The sequence below is a fragment of the Lutra lutra genome, chromosome 16 (assembly GCF_902655055.1).
Source record: "Lutra lutra chromosome 16, mLutLut1.2, whole genome shotgun sequence".
Lineage (NCBI taxonomy): Eukaryota > Metazoa > Chordata > Mammalia > Carnivora > Mustelidae > Lutra > Lutra lutra.
The window spans coordinates 18277775-18300487 of NC_062293.1; the positions used below are offsets into that span (position 1 = coordinate 18277775).

General features: G+C 57.2%; 1 protein-coding gene across 4 annotated transcripts in view; it reads right to left on the reverse strand.

Moving 5' to 3' along the window:
• Positions 1 to 4340: 4340 nt before the first annotated feature.
• DBF4B (DBF4 zinc finger B) overlaps positions 4341 to 22713 on the reverse strand; it is a 48155-nt gene continuing 29782 nt past the window's right edge. For all 4 annotated transcript variants that reach the window (XM_047706988.1, XM_047706985.1, XM_047706989.1 and 1 more), the window contains 10 exons: positions 22466 to 22657; positions 21799 to 21849; positions 20920 to 21007; positions 18538 to 18614; positions 16400 to 16433; positions 14705 to 14750; positions 12446 to 12562; positions 9133 to 9241; positions 8863 to 8987; positions 4341 to 7997 (listed from right to left, as the gene is read on the reverse strand). In XM_047706988.1, coding sequence (XP_047562944.1) covers positions 7214 to 7997; positions 8863 to 8987; positions 9133 to 9241; positions 12446 to 12562; positions 14705 to 14750; positions 16400 to 16433; positions 18538 to 18614; positions 20920 to 21007; positions 21799 to 21849; positions 22466 to 22657 — 1623 coding nt within the window. In that variant the 3' untranslated portion in view covers positions 4341 to 7213. The remainder of the gene's footprint in view (positions 7998 to 8862; positions 8988 to 9132; positions 9242 to 12445; positions 12563 to 14704; positions 14751 to 16399; positions 16434 to 18537; positions 18615 to 20919; positions 21008 to 21798; positions 21850 to 22465; positions 22658 to 22713) is intronic.

The window sequence follows — 22713 nt, forward strand, 5'->3', positions numbered from 1 at the left end:
GGAGCCTCGGGCGGGGGCGCCGGCCGGGCGGGGGGCGAGGCTGGCGGCGGCGGCGGCGGCGGCGGCGGGGCGGGCGCCCGGCTCAGCGCGCTCCGGCCGCGGCCATCCCCGCGGGGCGGCAGACCGGGTTAAGAGCGGAGCGGCGAGCACGTGAGCCCAGGGCCCGCCCCCGCCCCCCGCGGGCCCCCCCAGGCCGGGCAGGGCCGGGGCCGCCGCGACGAGAGGACAAAAGAGGCGCCGCCCGGAGACCGGCCTGCCCGCGGCTCCTCAGGGGCCCCCTCGGCAGGTGCAGGGAGGGGCGCGCCCGTCCCCATCCCGCGGCCCCCGCCCCTCGCCCCCCAGGCCACTCCTCACTGGGGGACCCCGGAGTACCTGTGGGTCGGCAGGAGAAGGGAGGCAGGGAACACGGGGACCCCGGCTTCTGACCCAGTGAGGTCCGTCTGGGGGACCCGCGCGGTCGAGGTGCGGGGGCGTGGCTGACCCGCTCTGTTTCGCCCCTCCAGCGCGGTACCCAGGAACGGCTTTCCCTGGACCCAGCCGCGAGGGCCCGGGTCGACCGCAGGCTGGTGGAGCCGGGAAGATCGGAGGACCAGGGATGGGACCAAAGGGCTCTCTCAACCACCCACAGCAGAGCAGGTCACTGCGGAGTCCTCCCACGCCCTTGCTCCAGACCCCTTTCCATCCTGCAGGCTTGTATTCCAGGCCAAAGATGTCCCTGCTTCCAGGAGGGCTGCGGAGATTGCTGTCACCAGAGCCACCAGCAAGGGTTGGCCTATTGCCTCTGGGCTCCTGAATTCCTCACACAGGGCAGGCACCCCAGTTCTCTCCCCTAAATATATCAATTAGCCAGGTCATTTACATGCTGTTAGCATGCCCCATTCCTGCCCCTCCCTTGCCTTCCTAAATCTTTGAGGAGCAGAAGACACCTCTGGAGCCCCCCAGCTTCCCCACTCTGGCCAGAGTAGGTTGCCCTGTGTGCAAACCACCTGACCTTCCAAACTTCCTCTCTCTCTGTGCCCCCCAGCTCGGCTCAAGGGCTCCGGAGTAAGATGAGTCCCCATACTGGGGGCTGGGGTCTCTGATCTCTGCTAGGAATTCCAAGAACCAGAGACCTGAGATGGATGGGGAGTGGTAGGGCATGTACAGGGCTGGTGAGGTCCCACCATGACCTTGTGCCCAAGGCCAGAGCATCCTGGAACCCACACTGGGCTGAGGGGTGGGAGTGGAGGCAGGGAACCCCTTCCTGGGTCCTCTGCTTCCTTAGGGACTCAGGGACTCTGCCAGGGATGGGGGAGCTATCTCTGGCTCATGACAGCCCCCCCCCCCCCAGCTCTATTTTGGGCCCAGGAGAGGTGAGAAGGCAATTTCCTGGGAGGTGCTGACATCAGTGCTGGGACCAGGGTGACTACCCCCAGCAACCACCTGCCTCTCCAGCCCCAGATGTTCAGCAAGGCTGAGCCAACTGGTCCTTCACTCTGGAGACATCTTGGAAACCTCTTCCAGGGTGTAGGCATGAGGGGGCTCCCGGGAATGAGGACCTATGGTGGGATATTCCCTAGAAACTCAGCCAGGAGGGAGAGATTGCGCTCCTCATTTCAGATGGGGACACAGAGGCTCCAAGAAAGAGGTGCGGGGGCGTGGCTGACCCGCTCTGTTTCGCCCCTCCAGCGCGGTACCCAGGAACGGCTTTCCCATGGTAGCTTCCTGAAGTCCAAGAGCTGGCAGTGAGAGACCATCTATCTTACCTGCTTCCCAGGCCCCCCAGTTCATCTTGGCCTGCCAGTTCCGGGGCCACATCAGTGGGCCACAATCCCATGTGCCTCCCAAGAGGATACGCAGGGTTTGTCATCTCACAGTGGGAGGCACTGGACCTGGGGGAGTCTGGACCCCTCTCACGACGTGACCAAGACCACACACGGCATACCCAGTCTGTGGCCTGGGTGTCCTCGGTGAAGGGGCATGGCTATGATTTCTGTGGCTCTGGTTCCTTGGGTTTCCGCTAGGAGTCCTTCCTTGTCCCCCAGACTCCTCTCCAGTGACATCCTGAGCCAGCTCCAGGGCTGGCTCCTCTGTATGGCCCTGTGATGCCCACAGCCCCTCATCTCCCTGGGTGGGCAGCCTCAAGCAGGCCCAGCTGGGATCTTGACCCACCTTGGACCACGCGCCACTCCCGAGCCCGAGGTCCCACCTCCTCTCTCTCGTCCTCCATGTCAGTTCTGTTACAAGCTGCACATCTCTCCCCAGCGGAAGCTCCTTTGTTTCTCTCCTCAACCTCCTCTCCTGAGGTCAGGAGCTGTCGAGGCAGCCTCTCTTCAAAGCAGGGGCTCCCTGGGAAAAGCCTTACCCCAGGGCCATAGCTAGGGCGGGCTCTTTTGGTCCCTTCTGCCCATTGCTTCTCTGTCCCAGGAGGACAGGACTCTGGAAATCAGAGGCTGGGGGCCACTATTCTGTCTTGATGCCACCCTCTAGGTCATCCCTGCTGAGGGAAATGTGAGGCTTTGGTCCCCACCCACAGCCATCCCTCAGGAGCCTCTACCACCGAGAGGCCTGAGGCTTCCTTCCCTGAAGTCCTGGCCTTCAGCCAGTTCTTCCCTCAAATTTTCCTACACAGGGGCCAAGCTGGACTGATGAGGGGCCAAGATGTAGTCCTAGCAGCCGCAGGTAAGGGAGGGGGGGTCTGCTGCCCCTGGCTCCTCTGCTTAACTCTGCCCAAAAACTCCATCCTGGAAGACATGGTGGGCGTGATCCCTGCCAGTGGTGGCTGCCCAGGCCCCATGCCCAGGCTTCGAGGCCTGGAGCAGAGACCATGCCAGGCGAGGGGCTGGGGGAAGCCCCGTGAACAGCAGAAATGAGGGCTCCAGGCAACCAGCTGGTGTCCCAGTCCTGGTGAAAGGCTGTGTGACCTGGAACCAGTCTCCCAGCTGCTCTGAGCCTGTTTCCTTCTCTGTGAAATGGGAGTTGGAAAGGCCTCTCCTGGCAGTGCTGCTGGGGGATAAATGAGGGGCCAGCCTCAAGTGCTCTCAGAGCAGCGCTTGCGGCACGGGTCGGTCACTGGACCTGGGCTCGCGCTGTCCCTGTGGCCCCAGACGTGCCAAGGAGAAAACCAGCTTTGTGGACCTTGACCTAGACCCAAGGGACTGTTTTGTGGCTGGGGAGCCCTTGGGGCCCTCCACCCAGCACAGGGAGAGACCCCCTGCTGACATGATGTTGAGGGCTGGAGAGCAGAGAAATGCCCAGGGCATCGGAACCAGAAGTGCCTTCTATTCCCTCCTGGATCCCAGCCTGGCACCTTGTCCTTTTCACTGGGAGAGAGCCACCCCTCTGACCGGCTAACTCTCCCAAGGGAAGCCTAGTGATCCCCCCTCTTGGTCGTCCTTGTGAACCCTTCCTTCCATCTCTTGACGCTCAGGGAGGAATTAGAGGCGTGGCGGGGGGGGGGGTGTCCCAGGAACAGCCATCCTTTGGGAGGTTTGTAGTCATGCCCCCAACGGTCCATCATGCTGGCGGGAGGTGTGGCACCTCCCCCTCCACTCCGTCCCTTTCCCCCTCACCCCGGATCCTCCTCAGATTCTGGGGAACCAGCTGTTGGAAAGTGGGGGTCCCGGAGTCAGGGTGTCTCACAGACCCCCTTAGCAGCTTCAGCCAAAAAACACACGCTGGGGATGGGGCTGCGGGTCACAAGGTGGGACACTAGTGAAAATAAGCCCTATTGGAGGGCTCGGAGAGGCCTCACAGGTGCGGGTTCCGGGGTGGGGGGGGACAGACGAACAGTTTGCTGAGTGTTTATGTGTGTTACCGTGTTTATAACCTCACAAACAGATCTAAATCTTGCAAATTCCCAGTGAGGCAGAAACTACCATTACCTCAATTTTTCAGACTAAGAAAAGTGTCCCAGGATCCTTGCCAAAGGTCAGTTATGGGCAGGCCCCAGATGGGAGCTTGGGCCCGTGGAGCCTGCAGGCACACACTGCGGGGTTCTTGGGAATATGGAACCTGGATCTCGAAGAGCAAGGTGTTCCTGCTGTCATCGAGGGATGTTCCAGGTTGGTGACGGAGAGCGGCCTTAGCGCTGGAGTGCCCACGGTGGCCAGACAAGGGACCAGGAGGTGGCAGAGAGCAGGGAGGAGGCTGGGAGGCTGTAAGGAGAGGCCGGGCAGCAGGGGGAGGGACCAGGAGGACCTGTCTGATGGGAGAGGCTGAGGGACAGAGGGAGAGAATGCCAGGAGAGGCGAGGGACACAGTGGGACACAGTGGGACGCAGTGGGAAGGGGAGGCAGTCCTGGCTGGAGGAACGGGTTTCTAGGTAAGTAGGTAGTAGTAGTGGCAGGACAGAGGGATACGAGGGACACGTTGGCCATCAGGTATTTTATTATTGGAAAGAAGGACCCTTGAAGTCATCTCATCCAAGCCCCTCACTGAAACATGAAGAAACTGAGGCCCAGAGTAGTCAAGGGACTTGCCGGAAGTCAGTATGAGCCGAAGTCAGAATGATCTCGGTGTGGCGAGATCCCCTGCCTTTCCCCACAGCGCAGGGGGAGAGTAGAATTCAGAAGGAAGCCAAGGGTGGAGGTACCAATGCTGGTCCCATCTGCAAAAGGGAAGAGCAGAGCACACATGGGGCTGAGGACAAAGATCCCAGGTTGGGGAAGCAGGGGTGCGGGAGGGCGGGTTAGGGCTCCAGGAGCGGACTCAGGGTAGACATCTAGGCCTGTGCTCAATGAGGCTGGTACAGAGGCCCGAGGCTGGGGGAGGGAAGGACCAGGCTGGTGGTGGTGGGGAACACGGAGCAGGGAGCCAGGTTTCAAGGTGGAAAAGGAGAGGAGGTGGCTGACTTTGATAATTCTCAGGTTATCCGTGACCTTGGGAGGGGCAAGCCCAGTGGAGCGCTTCAGGCAGCCTCCGTGGCTTTGGAAGGGCGAGCCGGCGCAGACGTGGAGGCAGTGGCTGCAGACCACAGGAAGCAGCTGGGGAACAGGGGGCAGTCTGCTGAATCAATGCGAGTATCTTCCAGGTTGGAGTATTAGGGCACAGGGAAGAGATGGCAAATCAGAGAAGGAATTTGACAAGGCTCGCCAGGGTGGACTGGAAAGCAGGGAGGGTGACAGGGAGGACATGGCTCCCTCTCCGAGAGTCAGATGTGGGAAGGGGATGGAGAGCAGGGGGAGGCAGTGCCTGTGTGGTCTGAGTCAAGGTCATCTGCAGAGGAGTGGAAGGGGGTTCGAATAGTCCCCAGGTCAAGGAGCCACTTATGGTCTAACATATGGGCCAGCACCTCTCTGTCTGAGCTCAGGTCTCCTAGGGTCCCCTCTAAATTTATATCCTGGAGGCTGGAACAGAGACATGGATAAGGAGAGACAGCCCTGGGCCTTGGCCTGGCTGAGAGCTGATATCCAAGGTCACAACCGTTGAGTTGGGAGGGGAAGGCCAGCCGCCTGTGAGGTCCTAGGTAGATGGCGAGGAGGGTGAGGACACTGGGTGTATTGGTCTTTGAGCAGCATAGGAGGACACCCCAGAGGTCTGAGAAAGGGGTGGGGGGAAACTTCTCATCCAGAGTGGCAGTGTTGTGGGAGAAGCAACAGGGGACGAGAGAGAGAGGGCCCCTAGCAGGAAAGCTCATTAGGGCAAAGGAGTTTCCTTGGCAGTGCGCTGTGGCAATGCCCTCTGGAGGCGACCGCTTGGCAGGCCAAACCAAGTCAGTGACCAGAGACGAGACAGATGCAGCCCCTCCGCCCCACAGCCCTCTGGCACTAGGCGGGGGAGGGTGGTGGCTGACACGCTATCCCACTCGTGGGGGCTCCCATCCTGCCGGCCACTTACTCCGTCCATGTCTGCCGGGCCCGCAGCCCTGCTCGGGGTCACTGCAGGGCACATCGGGGCCCAACACACCGCTCTCTAGCCCTGTCCCTTTGCTATTTGTTATTAGCAAATTTATTTACAGTTCCTGAACCAAGATTAATTATGGAATTTAACAGGAATGGCATAAAAAGGCCAAACATGACCTCTAGGAGGGTTGTACACACAGTTGCTCTATTTCCAAAGTAACAACTCAGGTCCTCACCCGCAGCTAGGCCCCCCTTCCTTCTCCAAAATGAGACACAGCATAGCACCAGGCTTCTTGTAGCTCCAACATTTAAAGAAACAAACGCACAGAGGCAGAGAAGGGTGAGAAGAACCACAGTGCGAAATGCAATAAAAAAAAAAAAAAGTGGCCAGAGAATCGATAGCAAACCCATCTCTGTCTCCAGATTAATGGCTTGGCTGAAAGAAAGAAAGAAAAGGACCGGGGAGGTCCTTGGGGAGGGAGGGAAAGGGTGATGCAGAAGTTGGCAGGTGAACCGCTGACCCTGGCATAGCAGAAATGGGATGGGGGGGGGGCAGCCATGGAAAAGCAGAAGGGTCCCTGGATGTGTGGGGAGGTTTGGCAGTCCCCGGGGCTCAGGGTGAAGGTCCATTCAGTGTTGGGCTCCCCCCAAACGCAGGGGCGAGGGAGATCTGGAGGTGCTGCAGCCGCCCCTCCTCTGCTTCGTATGTTCCTGAGGATCTGTGTGCACGCGCGTGGGGGGCTGGGGGAGGGGACAAACAGGCATTTCGGAAAGCAGGAGAGCCACATGCTCCTGGGAAGGGAAACTGGGGTGGGGGTGGGGAACACCAAAACTTGCTGCACGAGGCAAGTGCCTGCAGAGGGACAGGAAGCCAGGCCAGGGCTCCTGCTGCTCCAGCCTCTTTGTGGTCCCTCCCTCCGCCACCCCTGCCTCTGCTTCCTGGAGTGGGCGGCAGGCTTGGATGACTGCCGTCCGGGTAGGGACATGGCTGGAGGGAGGGGCAGAGGGCAGCCCCCCGCCCAGACTCCTTGGTCCTCCCCACCCACAGACCTGGCGAGTGGTGGACTGGCTCTGTTGACCCCACAGAGCTTGGCTGTGACCCACAGAGCTTGGCTGTGACCACAGCTGCTCACTTGGACATCAAAGGCCAGGCCATGGGGCTCTTCTGACTCTTGCGGTGAGGCCCTGAGGCGCTCTGTGTGGCTCGGGCCCTGGGGCCAGGGGCTGCTGCTGCCCCAGAGAACTAGGGGAGCAGTCCTCTGCCGGTGCTGGGAGACAGGGAGCTGGGGGGGTGGGCGGAGCCACCGGGCAGAGCCGGCTCCTCCGAGGCCTGGTGGAGGGCGGGGTACAGAGGCAGACTGGCTCTCACAGGTCCTCCTGGGGCCAGCATGTCAGCCGCAGGGTGCAGGTGGGCGGACAGCTGGCCTGGAGCCACAGGGCAGCAGGGCGCAGGCTAGCCAGCCATAGACAGGGCTGGGGGCTGCACGCTCTGACTCCTCAGATCCCCGGGGGCCATCCTCCCCAGGCCAAGGGGGCTGTGTGGCCCAGCACTCTGCTGGCCTCTCTGTGGCCTGCCAGGGGAAGGGCTCTGGGAGGGAGAGGCAGGTCTGTGGGTGGCACAAGGGGAGGAGGGAGGCCAAAGGCCTGTGCTCGTGGCCTGGAAGGGGAAGGGAGGGGAGAGGCCTGCTGCTGCTTGTCCTGGTGCCACCAGGGCTGCTGGCTCTCAGGACGAAGAATGAGGCCTGTGGCTGGGACACCCCTGACCTCTTTTCGGGATTGCCACCGGGGAACTGAACCTTCCGCTTGTGGCCACCAGGGGCCACGTCCGGGCTGGGCGAGAATTCTGCAGAACCAGAGCTTGTCAGGTGGCACTGGTGCCCAGGGCTCGTGGACCCTGGTGTCCCTGGGGGGTCTGCAATGACATCCATCGGTCCCCCCAGCTCCTGGCAGCTGGCTACTGGTCCTGGCATCTTGCCAGCCCCCACAGCTTCAGCAGGGGGTTCAGTAGGGGGCTTCACGCTGCCTGCTGTTCCATCTGGCTCTAGGGTACCCGGGGCCTGGTGCTCGTCTTCCTCTCTCCTCCTGGGAGACGTTGACTGGGGACAGGATGGCTGACTGGGAAGCAGAGTCTCGGGCCGCAGAGGATCACCATCTGAAGTTGGGGAGCCCGGCTGCCTGTGGGCACAGACATGTCCAGTGGGCCTCGGGGCTCCACTCCAGAGCAGGCGGTAGGCTGGGATCCTCCTGGGTGGGGGCTGGGGTCAGGCCGGGGCGCGGCTCGCACAGGGCTACCCTCATGGGTTTGGTGTGCTTTAGAGCGCGGCCCACTTCGGGGCTCCACGAAAGGCCCATTCTTGGGCTCCCCTTGCAGCACGGCCAGTGCTGTCTGCGCCTCTCCTGGCTCTGTGGCCTGTGGTCAGTGCTGCCCAGAGGAACAGGTTAGAGGCTGTTCCATTTAATAACTTTGCAGTGGAGGCTGTGCCCTTTGGTGGCTGGAAGATGCAGCACAAGGCCTGGCTCTCCAAGTGGAGCCCAGGGAGCTGAAGACTTGGCCTGCGAGGGGAAGCCCCAGCTCCTTGGTGGGCAGCGGGGGAAGCTGGGCTCCAAGGATGCTGGGATTCTAGAGAACCCCCTACAATCTTTTTGGGCTAGGGGTAACTTCTGGAAAGGCAAAGAGATCTGGCTCTTTACCCATCTGGGAGGGACCCAGGAGCCCCCCTCGATACTTCAAGAAGGCCACACAGGCACATCACCAGGGACAGGCCAGGAGCAGCAAAGGCTCAGCTGCACTCCCCACCCCCACAGGCACAGCCATACCGGTGCTAGTGGGGGCCCAGTCCTCATCGGCCAGAGCCACAAATGGAGGGTTCCCAACCCCCACTAATCCCCAAGAGAACCAGGACAGAAGCTGGTGGAAAAGAGAAAACCGCCGCAGCCTGGTCCCCGGTCCCCGATATCACTAGGCTGAGGGCTCCACCCCCCCATCGTGGGCAGCAGCAGGGGATCGAGGACAGGGGCAGAGCCGGCACAGGGCGCTCACCTGGGGAGGCCGGCCCACGGTGGGGCGTCGGCAGAGCTGCGGCACAGCTGGGCGATGACCCGATCGACTTCTGCGTATGGGGGGGCTTCTAAGGCAAAGCCCTGGTGCCGGGGGCTCTGGAGATGCTGCCCAGGGTGAGACGGGCACAGGGCATTAGACAGGAGTAGGGTGGGACGAGCAGGGCTGGACGAGCGGGGTGGAGGCAGGGGCTAGTGGGGGAAGGGTGCTGCAGAGCAGACCCAGGGAAGCTGCTGGGCAGGGAGGGCTCACCGCGTGGAGCTCCTCGAAGGCCTCCTGGCAGCACTCACAGAAGCCCTTCCTCCTCCTGGGCAGGGTGCGGGCGGCTGACTGTGGGTTCTGCTCGTGGTCCTTGGGTTCTCTGGGGAAAGCGCAGGGTGGGGGGAAGCGATCACGGCTGGGGGCCTCAGGGGGGTGGACCAAAACAGTTCGGCAGGCATGGGCAGGCCTGCCCCCACTCGGGCCTCTCGTCCAGGGGTGGCAGGAGAAGCAACAAGGAAGGGGGGAGTGCTCCCGGCGGGCACCCCGTCCTGTCCCTGCCCCAACACGGCAAAGCACAGGTGAGGACAGGCGGCGGCAGGATTGCCTCCCAGGACAGACGTGGCTCGAGCTCACCCCCGAAGCCTCATCCCTCTGCGCTACGTGATGACAGGGTCAAGGCTTCAGTGGCAGCAAGGGGCCTGTGCTGTTCCTGCCCTCCACTCCCCTGACTGCCCCCTGCCCCGCCGGCTTGTCCCCTGCAGAGCTGACACATTCACCCAGGAAGGACCTGCCCGTCTCCTTCTCCAATCGGACTCCTCTTCTTAATTTCAGGCCCGTATTTTTAGCGGCTGCTTGGCTGTCTGAGCAAACTCAACAAAGTCCAAAATAGTCCCCGTCAAGGACTTTCTGAGCAGGATGGAGAATTCAGAAAGCAGAAAAAAGCTGGTAATTCAACTACATGCAATCTAAAAAAAATGTATGCATGGCAGGAAATGCAAACAAAAGACAAATCACGGACAGGGGAGGGGGTATTTATAACTAATAACACAGACAGAGGGCTCATTTCCCTAATATGTGGAGGGCTCCTGACAAATCAGTAAGAAAAGCAACTAGAAAAGAAAGAAAAACTGACGACAGACAAAAAGAAGGTTCACACAGAAAGAGATTCAAATGTTCAAATCATACGAATGTACTTAACCTCATCTGTAATGAGAAAAAAATGACGATGCAGATCATACTAAGACACAGGTTTTAACCCAGCAGGCTGGCGGAGGTCGGCAGGCCTGGGGTGGGCGTGGGGGGCAGCCGGGTGCAGGCCGGGGTGCATGTGGGCACATGGACATCACCCCCATGAGAAGCGGTTGGCCGCGTTTATCAACATTATAAATGCAGGAACCCTTTGACCCAGCACCTCCGCTTTTAGGAATTTGGTCCGCAAATATACGCTGAGTGAGATTGTTCATTGCAGTATTATTTATAACAGCAAAAGCCTGGAAATAATCTAAGCATCCATCAAGGAGAGACGGGCTACAGAAAGTACAGCGAGACCGTCTGATGGAAAACCCTGAAGCCCTAAGAGGGAATGAGGAAGCTTTCTAGGGACTAATGGGAAATTAATCTAGGATACATTAAGTGGAAAAGGCTAGATCTAGCCCAGCCAATGTTATGCTACTCTTTACAGAAGAGGAGTGAAGGACACACAATGTACTTCTGTCCACACAAATTATGGTTTTTTTGGTTCGTTTTTTAAAAGATTTTATTTATTTGAGAGAGAGAGAGCATGAGAGAGAGAGCATGAAAGGAGAGAGGTCGGCGGGAGAAGAGCCTGATGTGGGACTCGATCCTGGGACTCCAGGATCATGACCTGAGCCGATGGCAGTTGCTTAACCAACGGAGCCACCCAGGCGCCCCACACAAATTATCTCTGGACACAGACCCACAATCTAGAAACGGGAGAGTAGGTGTGGAATAGAGACCTTTCACTTTAGTTTTTTAAAAAGATTTTATTTTTTCAAGACATAGAGAGAGAACATGAGCAGAAGAGGCAGAGGGAGAGGGAGAGGCAGGCTCCCTGCTGAGCAGGGAGCCCAATGCAGGGCTTGATCCCGGGCCCTTGGGATCATGACCTGAACCGAAGGCAGATGCTTAACCATCTGAGCCACCCACCCAGGTGCCCCCAGAACTTTCACTTTATTTTATTTATTTATACTTTTAAAGATTTACTTATTTATTTGACAGAGAGAGAGAGGACAAAAGAGGGAACACAGCAGGGGGAGTGGGAGAGGGAGAAGTCAGGCTTCCCGCTGAGCAGGGAGCCTGATGCGGGGCTCGATCCCAGGACCCCGGTAACATACCCTGAGCCGAAGGCAGACACTTAACCACTGAGCTACCCAGGCACCCCAGACCTTTCACTTTAAACCTTTTGTGATTCTTGGGACACCTGGGTGGCTCGATCAGTTGAGCGTCTGCCTTTGGCTCGGGTCACCTGCATTGGGCTTCCTGCTCAGAGGGAAGCCTGCTTCTCCCTCTGCCTGGGGCTCCCCCTGCTTGTGCTGACAAATAAAATCTAAAAAACAAAACAAAACCACCCTCTGTTAACTCTTGAATTTGGAACCAAAATATAATAATTTTTAAATGAAAAAAATTAAACCTTTCCTCTCACAGATTTCCTCCCCCCTTCCCCACCCCGGGCCACTCTCCTGCTATACTTCTCCCACGCAGACACCAATGCTTCACCGTCCTTCCTTTACAACCTCCGCTCCTCTGCCATCTGCAGCCGTCCCAGGCCCAGCACTGCCTAAGGGTATCCCTTGCGCCTTGTGGCAAAGGTACACAGGGCAGCGGGCTGTCACCTCGGCTTGCTCACGGTCTCTGTCTGCTGGGGGGACCCACAGGGCCCCCTTGCCCTGGGAACTCGCATGCTGGGAGCCTGCCTGCCCTAGTTCCCTGGTCTGTGAGCTAACCCTGTGACACAGCGGTTAGAAGGGGGTCCAAGGAGGCATATGGCCCATCTCCCAGGCCACATCCCTTCTGCACTCTGCTCAGGGAAGCTTCCAATTCTCACCCATCTGCAGAGGAGGAACACCCACAGGCCTACAAGCCACTCTGGGCCACACAATGCGGCAGGTCCCCGGATTCCCTGCCCCCAAGTTATTCCTGACGTCAGGCCTGAGAGGCCTCCAACTCGGATGTGCACAGAGATCACCCGGGGAGCCGCCCAGCTGCCCACAAGAGCACAGTTCTGAAGGCTCCATCATGAGACTGTGGTTCTGCACGTGGAGCCTGAGAACCTGCATTTTTAATGGGAGCCAAGGGCACTCTGATGAAGGTGGAGTGTAGATGCGAGTTTTAGAAACCAGCCTATGGCCCTTTGGACCCAAGTCAAATTCCTCGTAGGGATGGAGAACACCAAGTAAAACGGATGAAGATGCCTAGTATCTCTCTTCTCTGGGTGAAGTTCCCAGAATAGACTTTGCCTCTGGAGCGAACACATGGCCATTCCCCAAACAGGACCAGCGGGCTCCCCGGTGGGGATGGGCCTGGCCCGCAGCTCGCCCTTGGCACTCAGACCAGCAACACCCACCTGGTGCGATGCGAGCTGCCCGGGGTTGTCGCGGCCTCAAAGGGACTTGCATCTTTGGGTCCCAGAAAAGAAACTTCAGGAAAGGACTTAAATTGATGGTGGAAGGGACGAAACTTCCTGAAACACAGAGAACTTCCATTTTGAATACTGTCGGGGACAGAGAGAGGAGAAGAGAGGGCCTGGCCCACCCCCGCCCCGCCCCCGCCCCGAAGAATCCCAGTCCTGACAAAGTGGCTTTTCCCCCACTCTGGCTACTCAACGAGCCCATTTACCCTCCCTGCCTCGTCTGAGTAGAGGGGAACAAGTGGTGTTTGCCCATTTTATAGAAGAGGAAATGAAACCTAAAATGTTCCATGACCTGCCCAAGGGCTCATAGCCACTAAGTGGTCCAGACCAGGCCATGAGCCAAGTCTCCCGACTCCTAATCCAAATTCCCACTTTCCACCTTTGAGGACTCTGGCCTGGCAGACCTAAATCGAGGAATGTTTAAACCAGATCAGTGACTTTCCTATTCCAGGAAGAGGAGTCTTTGCTCTGGGCTGCTCCTCGGTACCACCCGAGGTGAGGTATTCTGAATGGAAAGGAGCAGCACAGTTCCGGGGAGTCAGACCTACACTGAATGGTTCTGCCTCAAGGTGCTCACATTCAAGAGACTTCCAGAGCCAGGCACAGTGATCTGTGGGTCCGAGCAAAGCCTGCCGCTATAGTGGACAGACACGCTGCAATAGCCTGTGCTCCAGGGGACAGTATGGGCCATGGATTTCTGGGGGGTGGGGGGGAGGCACAGTGAGAGTCCTGTGGTCTTGGGGTAAATTAATCAGGAGTCTTCTTGGGCCTTTCAAGAGAAGGAGGTACCCTTCACAGCCCCAGTTCCCCACTTCCTTCCTCTTCAAGGTTTTGTTTCTGCCCAGAAGGCTGCAAAGTTGAGTGTGGTGAGGTCACTGGGCTTTGGGAGAGCAAGCCAACAGAAGCACAGGACACCTTGTCTCCACTCTCGCCTACGCTGCTAGAGGCACCCCAACTGTGTATGGTAACCCCCGTAAGTGATGTGTGCCAGCCATGTGCAGTGCGACACTGGGGCACTGGCGGTGTGTACGAGCCATGACCACTTGTGTTTAACTGGTAGTGAAGGAGCTGGGGTAGAGGCCGTGCAGCCCCCATCCCACTGGAACTGGAGAAGAGAGCACCTCATCACCCTCCTGCGTTCCCTCCACTCATGGTTGGGCCACCAAAGCCAATTCTCTCCTGTGCCCAGGAGCCAAGAGGGAAACCCAGGTCTGCCTGGAGGACAGGCAGGCACACCAGGCTCCCGGCATTGGGCCTTTTAGTTCCCCTGCCTGAGGCTAAAAGACCCAGAAATCTCTGGTCCCAGGAGTCTCCGCTGGCTTCACACGGGCTTTTTCTTTAAATACAAACAAAACAACCCAAAGCCAACTTTTTATTGAGGTCATCATAGATTTGCAGGTTTCTGAGCCGGTACTTACTGAAGAGTCAGTGATAACCAAGGCGACTAACAGCCCATAGATTACCCCCATATGCCCCGGCTGTCTAGAAAGAAGAGGCCCTACTGGGGGACAGACAGGGCAGAGTGCGGAGGACACCAGTCAGGATGGGCAGGACACCCAGATTCTGGCCTTGGGCTGAGCTTCATTGTCAACATGGCTGTATTAAGTCCCTTAATTTCTCTGACCTCAGTTTCCCCACTAGGAAAAGGAAGGGCTCTCCTCATGCCCGTCCTTCCCAGGACCTCACGAGATACTATATGTCAGAAGAGGGTTCTGTATCGCCAAACAGAAGGGCTTCCAGTACAAGATGGTCTGACAAGGGAACCGCCACACCAGCCCAAGCACCCTGGCTTCAGCCAAGGCGATGGTACCGGCACTGCCGGGGGCCAGCAGGGGTTCAGCAGTGAGCGTCAGTGTGCGCCCTGGTGCGGTGGGGGGAGAGGAGGAGCCATGAGCCTGGGCGGGACATGAGCGCTCCTAAAAGCAGAACATTCAAAAGAGGTAATGCACACACAGGTCACTAACCTCTGACTCATGACCAAGAGGAGGGCCAACTGTGCAAGGGCCACCTTCAGAGGCTCCTCCTGGTCTGTGGGAGACTTCTCCATGACAGGGGGAGAGAGCGGCTTCTGGGGAAGACGAAGGTGGAGGGCTGAGGGGCTCCAGGACCCTCACATCAGCTTAAGGCCCCTGAGGACCTGTCCTCCGTGTGGGCCTGGTGAGGCTGAGGGGAGGGGGGCTCCCCACAACTCACCTGCTCTCATCTTCGATTTTGAGGAACGGTGCCTTCAGCTTGGCCACTGGAAAGGAAACGCACACACATGAGCCATCTGTCGGCTCTGGGGCAGGGCCCGCACGGGAAATGTGCCTACAGGTGAGGCTGTGCCAAGGTCTAAGAGTCATGTAGAACCGGGGCCCACGCCACCCCGAGGTGTGCCCTTCCATTCGACTGGGGTCAGCCAACACCCCCGTCTCTTCTGGTCTCTACCTGAGGTGAAAGAGAAGAGGTCCCCTAGTGGGGAGAGGCTGCAGGGGGCCGCCCACCCTGAAGCAGGACAGGGGACCCTGCCGTGTGGGGATGCTGGAGGCCGTCAGGGTTAGAAACCTGGCAGCCTCGGCTCGTTTCCGCTAAAAGCCTCGGGTCCTTCCCAACCTGTCTTCCTGCTGCCTCAGAATCCCGAGGGGCCTGAGAACACTCCCAGGTGGGATACTCCAGGGTTTTTTGCGGGAAAAGCGGGAGGAAGAGAGCCAAAAAGTGTTTAGGGATCAAAGCAGGAGGGCAGTTAAAAAAAAAAAAAAAAATCAAAGGTGAAATCTGGATCCTGGATCAACAGGGCAAGGGGCGGCTGGGAAGACGAATTTGCTCAGTTAATCAAGAGATTCCTCTGTGAGCTAGGTATTCGCAGAGTTTACAAAATCTCTTAGGTATTAAGAACCCCTTCTTCGGGGCGCCTGGGTGGCTCAGTGGGTTAAGCCGCTGCCTTCGGCTCAGGTCATGATCTCAGGGTCCTGGGATCGAGCCCCGCATCTGGCTCTCTGCTCAGCAGGGAGCCTGCTTCCTCCTCTCTCTCTGTCTGCCTCTCTGCCTGCTTGTGATATCTCTCTGTCAAATAAATAAATAAAATCTTAAAAAAAAAAAAAAAGAACCCCTTCTTCTTCCCCCAGAGGCCCTGTGAGAAGGGCAGCTGGGCAGGCTGGGAGCACAGGCAGCCCCAGAAACCCCCAGACCTTCCCCCTCCTTGGGAGGCCAGCGCCTCCCACCTCAGACCCGCTCCGGGCTCCACCAGTGCCCGAGCCAAAAGCAGCCTTGCTCCTCACAAGGCAGCAGCTCTCATTAATTACTTTTGGGGGCGATTTCTTGTCTTTCTAATTAACTGAGACAGTGATTAAAATCAATTCCCCCACAGATTTCCTTGAATTTTGAACATGAGAGGTGCCAAGTGACTTTTCTTAGCTCCTACTTGTGCACGAATAAATGCCACTTAAAGAGCAGCTCCGAGAGAAACATCTAGGGGGAGAAACTCTCCTGCGGTCCAAGAGGGGCCGGGAGCCGGGCTGTCAATCTGCCTGTTTGTCAGTTTCGGGGAGTGTGGCATTTGGGAGAGTGGTAGGCAGCTGTCACACTGCCCACCCCAAACTGCTCCTGAATCAGAGGGAAGAGGAAGGCGAACTTCAGGCAGGGCCGGGATCCGGCCTCGGCCGCACGGGGTCCTGGTGCTAAGGAGACGCTCCGGCCACGCGGCTCTGGGCTCTGGGCTTGCTCCCGGATACCCTTCTCCCGCCCTCTCGCCTCCAAAGCGCAGGCCCTGCAAACACGACAGGACAACACAACCTGGACTCGCTCGCTTCCTGCCGCAGAAAAGCGAGCAGATGCTGCCACAGAGGGAGCCGTAGGGAAGCGTTTAGGAGGGAGGGACTGCAGTTAGATGAGGAAAGCTACCACACTGACCTTTCCGCGTTCTTGACTCTGCTGGACACGCTCCCTAAATGGAAAGGAAAATAGGTTAAGGATGCGAGGGAGCTGGAGGGTCGAGGAAGCGGGCCTGGTGAGGCGAGTCGCTGTGAGTCTGTCTGCCCCACTTTGCTTCCTGCTGTCAGCTGGGCCCTAAGCGAGGGCAGAGCCGACACAATGGCTCCCTCTGGCTCCCCGGGGACATGATGGGGGGCGAGCCCTGTGAGTGCATCCCAGTGGCAGCTGATTTTGTAGAGGGAACGCAGGACACCAGGAAGGGCAAGAGATGCAGAGCCCCCGGGCCCGGGCGCAGGCCAGTGCTGTGCCGCCCGGGGTGCAAGCGACAACCCCCTGCCTCGCCAACTTGGCCACGAAGTACAGACAAATGCAAAGGGAGGAGGCAGTAGATCTGACGCAGGGCAGGTGCCCAGACATGGCAGCTCGCATCTCCCAGGCCCTGCTGCCGTTCCAGGTCAGCTTACACACCTCTTGCTTTCCTGTGCCCCGTGCTGTGTATTTGGACCCTGTGGGTCAAAACCAATGTTCGGGTCTGGGACGCCTGAGTGGCTCAGTTGGTTAAACGTCTGCCTCCAGCTCAGGTCATGAGGTCATGATCCTGGGGTCCTGGGATCAAGCCCCTCATCAGACCCCTGCTCAGCAGGGAGCCTGCTTCTCCTTCTCCCTCTGCTGCTCCCCCTGCTTGTGCGCTCTCTCTCTCAAATAAATAAATAAGATCTTTAAAAGAAAAACAAAACAAACCCATGTTTAGGTCAAGGTCAAACAAAGCTACTATACTATTACAAATTAAATGGAAAAAAAATAAGAAATCAGGGAGGGGGTTGGCAGAGATCTAATGCGTCCAGGACTGTCTGTACCTCTGGGCCCACAGAGGTTCTGGATTCTTCTCCAGGCAACAACTCCAGGGCAACCATGACCCAAAGAAGCTTTCCCTATCTCCTTGTGTATCAGCCAACTGCACCCAGAACTTACTCTGAAAGACCCCTAAGTATCTACAAAATAGATTATTAGGGGTGCCTGGTGGCTCAGTGGGTTAAAGCCTCTGCCTTCCGCTCGGGTCGTGATCCCAGGGTCCTGGGATTGAGTCCCATGTCGGGCTCTCTGCTTGGCAGGGAGCCTGCTTCCCTTCTTCTGTCTCTGTCTGCCTCTCTGCCTACTTGTGATCTCTGTCAAATAAATAAAATCTTAAAAACAATAGATTATTAAGTGAGTAAGGCAAAGTAAAAATACCATGCGTTTGCAAAAAAGAGAGGAACTTTTGACTTATCTGCTCACATAAGCATGGATCCTGGGAGGATACCTGGGAAACTATTCACACTGCTTATCTTGGAGAGGGAGCCTAGCAATGGGGGGGAAGAGAAGTCGCAGTGGACAAAGACTTTCCTCGTACAACCCTCTGAATGGTGAACAATGCAGATCTATTTCACAGAAGCAGCAGAACCCCGAAGACTCCCAGACCAGAGGGTGTGGAGCAAGGGGCGCTGGGGCGGAGGGCTCCCTCTGCTACGGAGGGGTTCGCTACCACTGCTGGTCCTGCTCCTGGGCGCCAGGCCCTGGGTGGTATCTGGAAGGCTTAATCCTTCCTCAGATTCAGGCTGGATGAAGACACCGTGGCTTTAAAAATCAGCCTGGGCTCTCTTGATGTAGGGTACACACAGTTCTAACTCTAGCAGAGGAAGGAAAAGCCAAATAGGAATTTGGAAGGTGACAGCTCTTTCAAACCGCAGCATCCCCCGCCCCCACCCATGCAATCTGCAGGCTCATTCCTGGGCCAAGAGCGGCCCCAGAACGGCAGCCTAGCCAGCAGGCCCTGAGCACTTCTGTTTTATCTAGGCCACGACTAGCCACGGGCAGTCCACAGCCCAGGCCACAGCCCAGGCCACGGTGCATGCCTCAGTGGACCATGGGAGATCTGCAGGTAGCACGGGGAGGAGAGGACAGGGCAACGAGAGGCTGTGGACACCAGGGCCATGCTGACGATGGAGGCTGCGCTCTTCCTCCTTTTTCTGAAATGGCCAAGAACACAGGGCTCACGTGGGTCAGGGATTTACCAAAGCTGTCACCGACTTCACTGCTGCAGGCCATCCATTTCCCTTCAGTTCGGCAGGACAACCTACCTCTGGCTTCTTCTTTGGCCCTTGTTTCTTCACACACAGAGCATCAAGAGACAGCTGCTGCACGTGCATCAGCATTTCTGTGGAGGAAACAGAGGGCTGTGGCCAAAGGCTCCCACCCCTCTCTCCCCAGCACAGCCCCTTCTTGGGGCTGGGGGCTCAGCTTCTCACCGGCCTGGCCCCCTGGATCACACCAGCCTTGCCTGCCACCTTCTGGCTATGTGTCACCTCTGCACCTGCTGACAATAAAAGAAAGGGCTGGGTCCTCTCTCCTTGGGAAAGTACCCAAGCTGGGTTCAGGCTATTTTGCCGCACTGGGTACCACTCTTGAAGAGGAGCGGCCTTACGGCTCACGAGGGCTTTACAGTACCACTGAAGAGCTGTGCCCGAGATGGGTGGTGGGGGGATACCACCCACGTGCGTTACTCAGATGCAGCCTTAGATGGAAGACCCAGCAGGAACTTCTCTAACACACAGGAAGGCAGGAAGTTAGATCATGTCAGTATTGGCTGATTTTCCAGTAACAAAAGAGCCCCCCCACATCCCAGACTGGTACCTTCCTGAGCACAATTCTCGAATGCCCTGGCAGGCCTCTGGCTAGATCTGGATCAGCCTCCTACAGTGTTATTAGAAAACCCTAGACTCAGAGCAGAGCTGGGTACGTGGGCTAGTCACTGCTGGCTGATTCAGGACGGCTGTTCTAACGTAAATTTATGACAACCTGCAAATCGCCGGTTACAGTGTGAGGCAACCCTACACAAAAGAAAGAACATTAAAAAAAAAATTTTTTTTAAAGATTTTATTTTTGGGGCACCTGGCTGGGTTGGTCAGTGGAGCATGTGACTCCTGATCTTGGGGTTGTGAGTTCAAGGCCCATGTTGGGTGCAGAGATTACTTTAAATAAAATCTTTTATTATTTTTTATTTTATTTTTCTAAAGATTTTATTTACTTATTTGAGAGCAAGAAAGAGCACAAGCAGAGAGAGGCAGAGGGAGATGGAGAAGTAGGCTCCCCACTGAGCAGGGAGCCCCATGCAGGGCTCGATCCCAAGTCCCTGGGATGGTGATCTGAGCTGAAAGAAGACGCTTAAATGACAGAGCTACCCAGGCACCCCTAGAATAAAACCTTTTTTTCCCTAAAATAAAATCTTAAAAAATAATAAAAATAAAAATAAAAAAGATTTGGAGCACCTGGGTGGCTCAGTCAGTTAGGCATCTGCCTTCAGCTTTGGTCATGATTTCTGTCTGGGTCCTGGGATCGAGCCCTGCATCAGGCTCCACGCACTGGGGAGTCTGTCCCCCTTCCTCTGCCTCTCTCCCCACTTGTGTTCTTTCTCTCTCTCAAATAAATAAAATCTTTTATAAAATAAAATTAAAAAAAAAATAAAAAATAGATTTTATTTTTAGGGACGCCTGGGTGGCTCAGTAGGTGACCTTCGGCTCAGGTCACCATCCTGGGGTCCTAGGATCGAGTCCCATGTCAGGCTCCTTGCTCTGCCAGGAGCCGATTTCTCCCTCTGCCTGCTGCTCTCCCTGCTTGTGCTCTCTGTCTTTCTCTTTCTCTGGCAAATAAATACATAAAATCTGGGGGGGGGGGGGGAAGATTTTATTTTTAAGCAATCTCTGCACCCAGTGTGGGGCTCGAACTCATAACCCTGAGATCAAGAGTTGCATGCTCCACCGACCGAGCCAGCCAGGTGCCCTGAAAGAACATGAAATTTAATTGGGTCGAACTAGGTTGGAATGTGGGCTACACTCCTCACTTGTGATGACATTATGGACAATTTATCTAATATCTGTTAAGGCTCAATTTCTTTATCTGTACAATGGGCCAAAGATTGCAATGGGGATCAACTGAGCTGATACCTAGCTCAGAGTAATGCGTGGTCAGTGGTTATGGAGAATAGGAGGATTTCCGTATTTTTTGTTGTTGTTGTTTTTAAGGATGTCATTTATTTATGTGACAGACAGAGTGCGCGAGAGCAGCAGGAGAGGGAGCAGGCAGGTGGAGAGGGGGAAGCAGGCTCTCCACTGAGCTGGGAGCCCGATGCAGGGCTCGATCTCAGGACCCTGGGATCATGACCAGAGCTGAAGGCAGACACTTAGCTTACGTAGCCCCCGGGCGCCCCGGATTTCTGGATCTGTGGAGTAGGATCATGACACCAGCTGGAGGGGGCGCAGTGCAGCTAAACAAAGCGGCGCCTTCCAGCACCCGCGCCCTGCTCTCACTCTGGCTGGTCCGCGCCCCCCATCTCTGTGCGTCAAGACAGTGAGTGAGTCCATCTGGCTTTTTGCTAGCTTCCACTGGCGGACAGCCCTCTAAGAGCAGATGCCGTCAGCCAGTCACCAAGTCCCCTCCGCGGAAGCCCTGTGCAGAAACGGTACCGTCCACGTGCAGGATCCTCACTCCCCAGGAGCGGGCATTGGTCAGGAGACTGCTGCTGCTCCTGCCGCCTCCTCCGCTGCCGCTCTCCTGGAAAGACGACGTGGTCAGGCAGGAGCAAGGGACTCCCCAAGGCCTAACTGGATCCGGGTGGCCCCATGAAGAGAGGGTGTGGGAGAGTCTCCCCCAGGCCTCCCAAAGACCCTGTTCCCCACACGGGCCGGTCCTCGCCACTGGTGATCAGGAAGGAATGGAGGGTTCTCAGAGAGCTGTCTGTCTGCCAGGAGGGCCTCTGTGAGCCAAGCTCTTGGCACCCAGCGGGGACCCAACAAACAGCAGTGCCAGCCGCCACCATTAAGCAGGAAGCTGCGTCTGCCTCAGGCTGTCCCCACCCCGCCGCCCAAGCACAGCCCACCTCCTCCCTTGGCCACAGCCACGCACCCTCCTCGACACCACTTCCTCACAAGAGCACCCTGGCTCCTCCTCCCACGACTTCACTTCAATGGTTCTAGATCTCGCAAAAGGGATAAACAGCTACTTTTAAGAGATGTGCAGCCTGGCTTATGTGCAGCGCAGACACGTCCCCCAGCGTCCCTCCGGGGCGCTCTTGCTAGCTCCGGAGATGGAAGGATGGGGGAGTCAAGACCCAGGCTCTACCACCACCCTGGGTGACTCTGGACAAACCGTTTTACTTCTCTGAGCTCTACCTGCTCATCTGTAAGAAGGAAATAAGGACGCTCCGTCTCACAGCTGTGCATTTCATGGCAGTATTCTGGAAAGCCCTCAGGAGAAAGGCTACGTCCTTCCCCGTGCACCTTCAGCCCGCCTTCCTCGGCTCACCTGGTTTCTTAACGACTGAGCCACCCAGGTATGCCTCTCACCTGGTTTCTGATGGCCTTCTGCAGCAGCTCCTTCCCTCGGCTCAGAGGCACCTGACAGGAAAAGAAGAGCCGTGAGCCAGACCCCACAGCCCACCTATGCACAGATGTGCCCCACAGGTGCCAGGGGCGGGGGGGGGGGGGGTGGTCCTGGGGACCTGGCTCTCGGAAAGCTGGGAGCAGTGACAGCTGAGGAGCAGCAGAACGAGAGCCTAAAGAACTTTCTGGAGTAAAGGCAAAGCCACCTACAATTCTGGGTCACCCACAGGTAGCCACAGCTTGGACCCCGGTGGAGAAGGATGTCCTGAATGGACCCAAGGTCAAAGCATCCCCCATGTTCTAAGACCACTCTTTGAGAGTTTCCACACCCCCAGCAGAGCAACCTGGGTCAATTTCAACAAGTCCTCCCTGGTTTACAGAGGACCTTCCTATTGTTTCTGAACCTCTGACACGGAAGTCCATGAAAAGTGAAATGTATCACAGAAGGGACCGCGTGGGGATAACAAGTTGGTGAGCTTTTTGGATGCAGAGCTAGATTCAGTCCCTGAATTCAAATGAGAGATTAAATTAAACCAGATGAAACTAAAGCTGGAGACCGCCCACAGGGGCTCACCGAGGTGTACTTCCTTTGTTCAGAGAACACACCTTTCCTACCCAATGAGATTCTCACCGAGTCTGCAGGCTTCTGTGAAGGCCTGGTGTGGCCGCCCTTTGGATGGGCCATGGACGGTGTCTGTCCTCTGACCTCGCTGGGGCTGGGGCAGCGGCAGCCTCTGGGGCTTGTCCCACTGCTCTCTGTCTTCGCCTCCCTGCGGCTAGACACGATGTAACTTACTTCTTTGCTCAGAAAACCCTCAATTACCTGAAACCAGATCACAGAGGTGGCTGAAAACCAAAAGGCAGATGTAGAATCATCGA